Source organism: Anguilla anguilla, chromosome 4, assembly GCF_013347855.1.
Source record: "Anguilla anguilla isolate fAngAng1 chromosome 4, fAngAng1.pri, whole genome shotgun sequence".
Taxonomy (NCBI): domain Eukaryota; kingdom Metazoa; phylum Chordata; class Actinopteri; order Anguilliformes; family Anguillidae; genus Anguilla; species Anguilla anguilla.
In genome coordinates, this window is record NC_049204.1 from 25,330,294 (window position 1) to 25,341,680 (window position 11,387).

An 11,387-nucleotide genomic window follows, 5' to 3' on the forward strand; every position below is an offset into this window, starting at 1 on the left:
ACATTTGACAGACCCTTGAAAGCACCAAGGAACTGAGCGCAACATTTTGGGATAGGAACTAATAACACAAGAGCGTGTTTAAGTCGAACCCTTATGGTACAGTACAGGGAAGTCTTCAGTGAGCAAAACAAAAGCAAGCTAGCTAGCTCTATAGATTTCCTCTCATTACACAGAAGTCAGACATCTAGTTATTTACTCAGTATGGAAGATCAGGAGATGCAACTCAAAGTAAAACGAGGTAATACAAGTTTTTTATAATTAATAATAACGTCAGTGGGAGGTATCGATACCAGCTGTGATGATCCAACAGAACATAGAGCCGATATTGTTATGGTTGACTATCCGGCTGCTAACCTATTAAATTTTTCGCTTATTTTCCTTTTAGTAACGGATAAATTTACGGAAAGCATGTACGTGTTGGCCAACGAACCATCGGTGGCACTTTATCGTTTGCAAGAACACGTGAGGAGGTCACTGCCGGAGCTCGTGCAGCATAAAGTAAGTCAGAAATTTTGAGATTTCGATGCCGAAGCTAGCTGTTAACTGTGAACGCTGCATGTTAATATAATATGGCTCACTAAATTGCCGAGTGGTTAATACGTTAGGCTAGTAAGCTAACGTGAATGGCTACCTATCAACGTTGTATTACCGACCTAATCTTGAAATTATGCATTATCATATATGGAGAGTTTAAACTGAAAAATGCAGGTAGGTTGGTCTGGGAATGTTAGCTACGAGTGTCATGCAAGACGAGCCATGTTAGTCTCTGGTTGTGAGTAACGCTGGTTTAAAGAGAATATAAGAATATTTGAGATGTTGGTCCAAAACTGGCTTTTTAAATTACAACTTTTGGTGTAGCACAGGGCTAAAAAGAAAAATTATTGTACTAACATCACCACTTCCATTTTTATTTCATAGACCCATCGTAGTACTTTCAGCACATTAAGTATTACGTTCAAACATTTTAAGAACATTCAAAACTAATGGTTTCTTTTTACTTCTTTTATTTCAATTGATTTAACATGTAGTATGAAATTACCATAATTGGGCCCACAGTATCAGGTTATTCACAGTGTTTTTCATTAGTTAATTTTTCGACCACCATCTTGGAGTCACATGTTAATGTTCTGCATTCATTGTGAATATAGTTCTGCATGTGGGGGAAATATGTTTCATGCAGTGGCCGTGATGGTGTTTGTTGTCTGTAATGAAGCACTCCCAAGTAGTCTGCGATTATAATTTTTTTTAAACTGCCATTTATCCTAGACCGATATGCAGAGCTGGGAGGAACAGAGTCAGGGAGCCATTTACACTGTGGAGTATGCATGCAGGTAATATATCCCATATTCAAATTAATTTATGTGCCCTTAACCAATCAGTACTGCAGTGTGGCTTGTAAACCATCTTGTTTCTGTATGTGTCCAGTGCAGTGAAAAGTATGACAAACAGCAGCCTCTACTTCAAAAGCATTGAGGGACTGCTCCGCCAGACCATCAGCATGAAAGACCACATTAGCGCTACCCAAGGGCGCAGGTAGGGGGCAGTAGTGTGTGTTTGCACCGTACTCTACAGCAGCCATTTAACTCCTCTTTTTGTCATCACGTAACCTTTCCAAGCTACTTCAGTGGATCTGGTTCCACTGTAGTGTCTACATTTTTATTTGTTTCTATCAATGAAAAACTCTGAAGGGGGGGGGGGGGGGGGAGGTCAGTATACTGCTCAATATACTGCTCAGTATACCATGAAACAAATCCACATTCCAGCATAATGTGGCCCAGCAAAAGAAATTATGAGATTATGTCTCGGCCAAGTGGAAATACGTTGACTGGAGGTGTATTCCCCTTAGTTCAGGTCAGTGATCAAAAGAGATGGCAAATAGCCATGTTACTGTGGGAGAGTAATTTACTGTTGCGTAACCAGGCAATAAGCTGAATGTGGCTGAACCTGAAGAGGTTCTGGCATACTCGCTTGTATTTTTAGGAAGATTCTCGTCTTGTATGTTTCTCTTTGAACATGTTGGGGAATTTTCTGATTGAGAGAGAAAAGCCATAAATGAAAAACTGACAGGCTTAACATATTTGCTTTTTCTTTGTTGGTATCCAGTGAGGTTTGTGAAACTCAAAGACTACTGCTTCTTTGTTCATGCCAGATTTGTTTCTGTCCTGTATTGCTTTGTATTTATGTTTTGCTTGTGGAGTCATTTCCTCTAGTCACAGCTTATTCACATTTCGGTCTGTTTATTTATTTGAAGATATCCCATTAGCTAATAGTTACTTTTTCCTCAAGCTTCAATGTAAAGATCAATGTCAACAACAGTAATTAGCGCCACTGCATTGCTAATACCTTTTGGAGACTGTAGCTAATGGGATTAGCGTTTTTACTTTATTTTATATTTTTCTTGACACGTGCATGCAGCTTTAGTGAAGCGACACCCCCTCCCTGCCCCCATGACCCTTCACTGCCCCCATCCTCCACCTCCTGACTTCTGAAGAGCTGTGTCCAAGGTCAGTGGCTTGCCAGGCATGACACCCAGAGCTGCTCCCATGCTTGGTTTTCTGTGCTAGTTATTGCGCTTTGTTGCCTGAAGTATGCGTTAAACTTGCGAGTCGCAACTAAGCAACAGCTTATTATGGTGGGTGTGATTTTCTTTGTCCCTCTTCTTTTAAAAATGCCGTAGTGTTGAGTTTGGTCTTCCACGGATTATTCAATGCTCAGCAGTCCCTTCGTGCTCTTGGTTTGAAATCAACTTTATTTATGAAATGCTATTACAGCAACAAAGCACTGTCTTATTATAATGTGCTAACTACTCAATCTACACATTGTGTAATACACTAGTTTTGGCAAAAAGTCAATATTGCAGTTTTCACAGACCAACCTTGGTCTTTAATACTTACAGGCACACTTCTGAAATGCTTAAAGCCTTTTGGTTGCTGTTCTCATTTTACAAACTTCTACTATAACAGTACACTCAAGATGAGCTAAAATGATCTTGTAAAATCAAACTTGTTTTTTACAGTGATATAGCAAACGTTTTGCAGTGTAACAAAAGATTCCAGTACAAGTGCTTTCCACATCTTGATTTAAGCTGCTGTTAAGTTCTTTACCCATACACTTACCACACAATAACCTCAGTAAGAATACACATGATTCTGGATTCAAGTGCTCAATTAGTCAGCGAGCTGAAGCATTCACACTGTCACACAACTGGCACACTGATTAACATAAGTTACTACTCAGAGTAAAATAACAGGGGAATACATCTGAATGATTAGCATTAATATTGCCAATGATGATTATAGACTGGAATGCACGTTCCCGCCATTATTTAGTCAAGCACTTATTTGTTTGTTTGAAGAACAACTAAAGAACGAATTTCCTGTTTAGCGTAAAAAAGACGAGAACATATGAACATACTGCATTCCGTCAGTATTTGTTGTGGTAGCATTAAAAACGAGCTTTAAAGACCGCCTGAATGGAGAGAGGCTCGTGGCGGCTGACGTCTTTCTCCCATAATCCTCCACTCCAAACCTGCGATGGTGGCTCGCCGCTGATCACACCAGGGTGGAGTCCTTGCCGGTGCCGCCGGACTTGCGGGCCAGCACCGTCCGCATCTCGCTGTTGATGCCGTTCCAGGGCTTGGCCTGGGCCTGCAGCAGCCCGGACTCGGCCGACAGGGTGCGGTGCATTCTGGGAACGCTCCCCCCGCCGCTGTAGCCTTCCCTGTCGCTGGGCGGGGAGTGCTGCTGCTGTTTGGGGTCGGCGCAGGGCGGGTAGGAGAGCTGGCGCTGGAGGCTGGAGCGGCCACGCTGCTTCCTGGGCCTGTCCGCGAGGCCCAGCTCGGACGGCCGCAGGCTGGGGCAGCTCTCGTGCTCGTTCTGGTACACGGCGTCCGGCAGCTCGCTGTGGCGGGCCCTGGAGGCGCGGCTGGCCCGCGCCAGCGAGTGCGCCACGGCGACCAGCAGGACCAGGATCCCCGAGGCCAGGACGCAGGCGCTGGCGATGCCTGTCTCTGTCTCGAACACCAGCAGCATGTACATGGACATGGCTAGACGTAGGGGAGGGACAGGGCTAGTTAGAGGAACTCTAAGACGTTTAAAAAAAAAAAAAAAAAAAAAAAAAGGTGTTTAGTCAACATGGCGGCTCACGGCTGGGGGGGGTTAAATGGGGGGATTGTGGACTAATTTCTGTGTCTCCTTAGGAAGAGAGCCGTGGAAGGCACCGGGCTGAAGGAGGGGGGAGAGAGGCACGGCTCTGGGGTCTGAAAGATACTCCAGCTCCAGAGGACCAACAGCGGCAAACCTGGCAGCCATCCCCAGGCACAGTGGAGCACTCCACCACTCTTAAGCACCATCTGAATTATCCACCAGCCAAGCACCAGAATAGAGAACCGCTTTCCCGGAATGTTTCGCCACCTCTCTTGTGTGTGAGTGAGAGAAAGCATACACTTGAATGGGTATTGAGATGCATGCCACTTATAGGTGGTGATTGAGGTGAGCCTCCCTCCTTTACAATTAAGTACTTTGAAATCAATGAAAGGCCCCATATACTGTATATCCAGTTGATTGTTCTTGCTCAGTTTGTTTTGAAGTGTTTGTGTTAAGTTCAGTTAAAGGCAGGGGACGTCCTTAAAATGGCTGTGGTGTCCGAATTGGTTTGACATTCATTCATGCAGTCTTGCAGTGTTTTGGGATTACTGATGGCAGAACAGCATTAAGTTACTCACAGTTACCTCATTGTTTGGACTTTGGTGGAGGGTTTGGTGAGTAAATCTGCTTTAGCCAGATCAACATTAGTATTTGTACAGTTATTTATAAACTTAAGGACTGGAGTTTTATTGAATGTTTTAACCTGTGTATATTGCAAAGAAAATCAACGAATGCTTTGTTTATATGTGTATGTTTACTTACATTGTGCATTTATTAATAAAAAACATGCCAAAAGTACAAGTATATACTATTCATTTTGTAAATACTTATTCATTTATTTCTTACCTGCTAAGTACACTGAAATTCCCAGACAAAAAAGTCCAACAGCCACATGACGGACAGTTCTGCTGTCCAAAAGGAACCAGTCAGCTCTGTGGGAGAAGGATCACTGATGTAAAATATACGTAAGACAACTTCACGTACCTTTAGGGGACCGTTTTAATATGAAGTATATTTATATTATATTATTACGAATATCAGTATACTAAATTGACTTTTGGCACCATGAAAAAGTTTACTTCACCTTAAATTATGATCAGCTCACCTTTACTTCATTACTACGATCAGACGATATATTTTATGGCATAGGCCAATATTGTTTACTTTGACATGAAGTCTTTGAATAAACTATGCGAGCGCTATAGACGGATCACCAAATGTAAATTTTGCTGTACAATTATAAACATAATTGAGCTTTGTTTTCCAATTACTATGCCATACAATAAATGTAGGAAAACTGCCCTGTTCGTCCTCGGCGACTCGGCTGTAATTTCGTATGACAACGGTAACGTGGGAAAGAGCCGGGAGACGTGAGCGGAGTGCGTAATGAGGGAAAGCTTTTGTTCCTGTGGGTTTCGGGGTTAGGTTAAGTAAAGCAGGTCATGCAGCCAGCGGCATGGCCACTCTGTGCCCGTCAGTTTGCGACATGCCTTCACGTTTCGCAATCAAACCTATCGTAAATACACTATACGCCTTAATCTTCGTGTCCCGAAAGGGTGAGCATCATCAGAACGCTCGAAGATGTTGCACATCTGCTCGGAACCAGAACAATTACCGTTATTCATGTTAACAATCGAAAACACTTAAAAAGCGATGATTCTACATATTTATCTGCAGGAGTTGAATGGAGTTAAATCCACTTGTAGCCTACATAGGCCTATGTGTGCAAGCTTATCCACTGGTAAATCAGTTCAGTCTGAGGGAATTTACGCATCTGGGGAAACATGCATAATTACATATGTAAACAGTTAAGAAAAAACGTGACTACTGCCTTTTCTCGGTGGCCTCACAGTACCTGTCCGTGTCGTCCTCTCCTTTGCAAATCTCGGTAGTGAAGTAGCTGTGAAGGAGGCAAACAACCACGGAGCTGAGATTCAGCGTGAGGGACAAGGCTGTGAGTACCGTTGCTACCGGCATTAGAACAGCCGAAACTTCAGCTGGAACGACGGAGGGACGGGAAGAAGAATCTTTGGTCCCCGTGTGGTGAGACTGTAGTTGAAAAATCAGGACGACTGACAACAAAGACATGATAGCGGATAGAACTCCCAAAAAAGCAAGAACTGTTAAAGATCGTTGACTGTAAATGTTTGTCATTTTCTCCGCAAATGTTTTGTTCCTAATAAAAAGGTGATGTTTAAACGTTTATATTTCTCAGCGGCCCTTCAAATTTTTCTCACGATTAGCTCAACGGTGCACCTCTTTGCTAGCCTCCGACAGCTGTGAGCTCTTCTCATTCAGCGGTGCAGCGTTATTTAAGAAATTTGCGTTTTTGAGTGATAGTTCATTTATGTTCCGTCCATTAGTTCCGCGTGATTGCAGAAGAAGAAGAAAAAAGATGAAGTATCGAACACTTTCGTCTGGTTAAGTTGCTTGCTCCGTGCGCGAGGCTGCCACTCAGTCTGAGCATGTGATGTTCTTTAAATCCCAGATTTAAAAGTTCGCTGTAACAATGGATTTTTCACTTGGATTCTCCGAAATAATACGTTCAGCTGCCCGTCTTTGCAAACATAATGGTCTTTTATTAAAGTTTAGAAATATAGCAATTTACACATAAAATTTAGCCACCCATTTGTTAAATTTCATGACAAAGTTTGTAGACTTTACTGAACAATAATATAGAACTCTTCGTTAACGATAAATGCACGCCTGTCCGAAAATGATTAAAACTAGTGAAACATATATATATATATATATAAAGTTATATAAACAAAATTCCAAGCTCCACTGGTCCTTGCGCAAACTTTGTGTGAGCATGCAAGATTTATCGTTTTTTCAACTGTGTCCAATATTTTAAAGGCTACCATATAGCCGTATAATCCAGGAAAGTCTGACGTGCTGCCATGCATTATCGTCTTCCCCGGACTCCGATGTCCTTGGCTGAATCTCATGAATTTTTCTTGCGTTACCTTGGAAACAACGGATTAGGCTACGCCTGGTGCATAGGCTACTGGTTGGAAAGATGGTGGAGTTTAATTCGTGTACTATATTCATTTTATTTGATATTCATTTGCATTATTTTGTCGTTGAATTGTAAGAAATTCAACGCGTTTCGCTTGTCTGCAACATTCGAGCTGTTAAATGACCTTTGAAAGAATTAATTTGGAATGCGTCATCTTGGCATGCATTGCATAGTTGTAATGTTTCTTCTTCCAAAATATTTAAATACAATGTCATATGTATTGCTATAATTTAACAATTTGTGTCAACATTTTTAACAGAATGACATTTAAAATCCTAGTTCAATTAAATTTTGCAGAGGCGTTAGACGATTCAATGTTCAAAATATGCACTTTCTATACAGGTCGAAAGGGGGCGCCAATGTTCAAGGAGGCTTTTATATTAAGTACACCAACCATGTATGATTAGGATACCCTGTACTTTTTAAGTGTCTCATGACAATATAATGAACTATGACAATAATATTTTCAGGTTGTGAGGTAATGGTAACATAATAATGATGCAAAATGATGACTCTGACAACTTTAAATAGCAAAAAACCAGACTGCTGCTCTAACAATAGTTTATGTATAATATTTAAACTATATTTTGTGGTGTAATTGTGCAAAAACTTTGTGCAATCTCTTTAGCTGTGTGGTTACATTCACATTTTCAAGCAATGAAAATCTTATTGCTGTCTGTCAGATGGTGTGGATGTGCTACAGACATGCCTTTCTGAAGTAGAGGCAGGTGCTGCTCACCTCTAACAAAAAAAAGAGGCAACAACGACTTTTATTCAGACGTGTTAGCTGACCAAGTGGGCTATTTCTGAATTCGGCAGCTCCACCGCACACACCAAAATGGCAGCCATTGATGCTGCTGAAAGCAGAAGTGAGCAGTTTCAGGAAAACAAAAAGAGGTCTAAATATGGACCGTTTCCAGAAGACTCCTCCAGCCCCTGGCACTGCTCAGAAATGCTTTTTCTTTTTTATTTCTTTTAAAAATTTGTTTTCAGAATATTTACTCAAACTTTTCAGTAAACAGATGCCCTAGCCACAGAACCTGTACATCACATGACTGGCATCCTACACATACGTACACACACGCACACATACACACACACACACACGCACACAGTGAGTGAGCACACACAATTCTGTGCCTCCTTAGAGCCACAAAACGTGTTCCTCCTTAGTGCCAAGGTGCGGAGCAGTGTCAGAGCTTCCTGGTGTTATTGATCCGGAGCGACGGCAGCAGCACGTTGACTGCCCGCGTAATGTTCATGCGCTGCAGCCCACTCTGTTTTCCCAGGCTTCTGCCTGTCTCTTTGCCCCGCTGAGCCTCCGGTTTACCCCCCCTGTGCTCTGGAGGGGGCGAGTGAACTCTCTGCGGGATTGGAACGACTCGCTTACGCTGCTCTGGAGGGCATGGCGGCCTCGGGGCGGAGCAGTTTCAGCAGCCTGCGGGGGTGTTGCTGAGTGTTGCATCAGATGACTTGCAGGAGAGCAGCCAGGAGAGATCCAGGCTCCTCTCTGCAGGTCATAAGACGTAAGACCGTATACACACGGGAAGTAATTGCTTTAGTGTGATGAGAAATATGCACTGCAGCTTTCTTTTGTTTTTAGGGAGAAATGACTGTGTTATGACCTCTAAATGTATCCCCCAAGATTTTGTGTTCAGTATTGCGTGAAGTTAACTCTAAACCTCAAACACAAAGTTGCAAGTAATAGGATTGTTTACCCTTGTTTTGTAGGCTGGAAAGTGATTGAAAATATGAAAGTGTAATTTGGTGGGGGAAAAAACTTATGTTACAACGGTATTTGGTTTACGTCTAAGAAATGTTGTTAGTCAAAAGCCACCATTTCATTTTGGTCGTTTTTTCAATTTTGGTAAATAACCTTTTCAAATAATGCTAATAGCTTAATCTTCCTACCTCTATTCTGTTTACCACTGGAGAACATTGGAAAATAGTAAGGAAATCTCATAATCCAGAAACAGATTGTATTGACATATTGTATCCATAATTGAGCATCGTTATGACAGAACAACAGTCGAAGATGAGGCACAGCTAATTCTCTAATTGGCATCATAACAAGAATCATCACCGTCATCTCTCTTTCTCTCTCTCTCTCTCTCTCTCTCTCTCTCCCTTGCTCTCTCTTGCTCTCACTTTCTATCTCTCTCACTCGCACTCTCTCCCTGATTTACTATTGTTGGATGGTGCTTCAAATGGGAAATGGACTCCTTGCTTTGTTTTAGAACAGACCTCTATTTTCAGCTATCACGCTGTACACAGCCTGCCCAAGTTATTTTTATTTCTCTATCGGACCATTAGTGTTTTGCTTCTCATGCACTTCATAGATGAAAGAAAAAAGCACTAATGGCTAAATGACCCAGGGAATTCAAAGAGTACAGCTCTTGCAAGCATGGAAAGAGGAACATTGCAACTAATGTATAAGTGGATCGCAATGGAGAAAAAGTCTTGATAATTATATACATAAAAAACTTCTGTGTTGTACAAGGCCAGAAATAAAAAATAAATAAAACAGATGAACTATTTCATAGAAAAGGCCTTGAGTATAATTAATATTATACATATCTGTAAAACCCTTTTGAAAGAATTGATTCACCTAATTGTAAGTCTTAATTTCTTTAAATTAAACTCTTTATATATTGTTTCAATCCAGAGTCCCTTATACATACACATCTGCCTTAACCATCAGATGTGTAACAGAGTAGCAATACCTAAGACACGACAAAGTAGGCATGTTCATAGCCTTTCTAAATACTTTGTGTACTGAATGTCAGGCTTAAATGTTTTTTGTCCTGTAGATTTGTTTTACAAAACATATTTTGCATCTATTTCTCACCTAATGTATGTGTATGTGTGTGTGTATCTGTCTGTCGGTCTGCAGGTCATTATCTGTTTATCTATTTATCTGTCTGTCTGTCTGTCCATCTGCCAGCCTGCACAGAAAATGTGTCATACTTATAACATCCATTTATATGGCTGTATATTGACTGAAGCAATAATAAGTAAAAGTATGTTGGGGGATACAGCAGGCATCACAACCTGCAGGTTTATGACTGCGAGTCCTGCTTCCTGGGCGTCCTGCCACCGCAGTATGTTTGTATTTGCCCCAGTTTTTTTCAAGAGCTCTAAAAGCCTACCCATCAAATGACACGCAGAGTTTGGGGTTAAATGCAAGTTCTCCATTTTACATGGGGATGTCTGACAGTTCAGCAAATAATTTTGCACTGAGCGCCTGTCTTCACAACCACCCCTCAAGCTCCACCTTACATACGTCTAATTGTCTGATGTCCTAATTCAGCCCTCCCTGAGCTTTGTGCAAAAACAAACAGGCAATTTTTATATGCTGATTCTGAAATAAATGATTTCACGTAAAATAATGTAATTTCCACTGATGCTGGTGAATTTAATTGTGTTTTCTTGAACCTCTCAGAGTGATTTGGGATTCTGACAGGTTGACAACATGGAGCTCCAGGCATAATCAGTTAGCCATGATGTGGCACAGAATACAAAGTGGAATTTGATGGCTGTGTTACCAAAAATGGCAGAATGAGTTTAAAGTTTTGGAACTTGAGAAACTGTAAGTAGTTTACCTAAAAAATGAAAAATGTTGAAAAGCATCACATTGGTAATTAGCTAGATATGTGTTCACATCAGATTCGTTGTCATGTTTTCTACAGTCATGACTGCAAATAGTGAGGTTTATTTTGATGCTCAATCCAACGTAGAGTGGCTAAGAAACTGCAGTCATGCACATTTTATGCCTGCTATTGGCTCATACTTAAGTTCTCATGCAGCATTTTTAATTTCAAATACATTTTAAATTATTAAAAACATCTACTCTTAAATATGGCAGATTATCACATCTGGGTTATTTTCTTTATACTAGTAAAATTTGAAGCTGAAACTGTTTTAATGTTACGAAGTGGGGTGATAAAGTGTGTGGTGTTATAGAAAGGAGTATTTATTTGAGCAAACGCAACAGTCAAATGTGTGATGAACAGCTGAACCACATATGGTCAACGCTGCTGTAATCTAGTTCACATCTGTACCAAATTTTTTTCCATTCTGCACCCCCATAGTTGGCGATAACCATGGCTTCAATTTCAGTTTGAAAGTAGACTGGCTAACGATAGGCAAGAAACCACACTGGCAGTGTGGTTGGTCACATCTTGATCAGGCTAGCTGAATCTAAACTATTCCTCTCTGGCTAT

At 41.2% G+C, this 11,387-nt stretch overlaps 2 protein-coding genes across 5 annotated transcripts; one reads left to right on the forward strand and one right to left on the reverse strand.

The window, feature by feature from the left end:
• The first annotated feature begins 77 nt into the window (after positions 1–77).
• borcs8 (BLOC-1 related complex subunit 8) lies at positions 78–4,949 on the forward strand. 4 transcript variants are annotated; one of them, XM_035416104.1, is made up of 6 exons: positions 78–238; positions 386–498; positions 1,267–1,331; positions 1,426–1,533; positions 2,416–2,504; positions 4,199–4,335. In XM_035416104.1, the coding sequence occupies exons 1-5, from the start codon at positions 94–96 to the stop codon at positions 2,480–2,482; spliced, it is 498 nt and encodes a 165-aa protein (XP_035271995.1). In that variant the 5' UTR covers positions 78–93; the 3' UTR covers positions 2,483–2,504; positions 4,199–4,335. The 4 variants fall into 4 exon arrangements, with proteins under 4 accessions (XP_035271995.1, XP_035271996.1, XP_035271997.1 ...); XM_035416105.1 differs by having other exon boundaries at positions 4,203–4,327; XM_035416106.1 differs by lacking the exon at positions 2,416–2,504 and having other exon boundaries at positions 4,199–4,949.
• tmem221 (transmembrane protein 221) lies at positions 2,730–7,069 on the reverse strand. Its single transcript, XM_035416103.1, has 3 exons — positions 6,001–7,069; positions 4,992–5,077; positions 2,730–4,045 (listed from the first exon to the last, which is right to left on the reverse strand). Exons 1-3 carry the CDS (start codon positions 6,297–6,299, stop codon positions 3,552–3,554), a joined length of 879 nt encoding a protein of 292 aa, XP_035271994.1. The 5' UTR covers positions 6,300–7,069; the 3' UTR covers positions 2,730–3,551.
• Between the last annotated feature and the right edge of the window lie 4,318 nt (positions 7,070–11,387).

Coding starts and splice junctions, on each gene's coding strand:
- borcs8 (XM_035416104.1), top strand. CDS start 94: ATGGTACAGTACAGGGAAGTCTTCAGTGAGCAAAACAAAAGCAAGCTA. Junction 1,332..1,425: donor ACTGTGGAGTATGCATGCAG/GTAATATATCCC, acceptor GTATGTGTCCAG/TGCAGTGAAAAGTATGACAA. Junction 1,534..2,415: donor AGCGCTACCCAAGGGCGCAG/GTAGGGGGCAGT, acceptor ACGTGCATGCAG/CTTTAGTGAAGCGACACCCC.
- tmem221 (XM_035416103.1), bottom strand. CDS start 6,299: ATGACAAACATTTACAGTCAACGATCTTTAACAGTTCTTGCTTTTTTG. Junction 5,078..6,000: donor GGAGAGGACGACACGGACAG/GTACTGTGAGGC, acceptor CTTCTCCCACAG/AGCTGACTGGTTCCTTTTGG. Junction 4,046..4,991: donor AATTTCAGTGTACTTAGCAG/GTAAGAAATAAA, acceptor CCCTACGTCTAG/CCATGTCCATGTACATGCTG.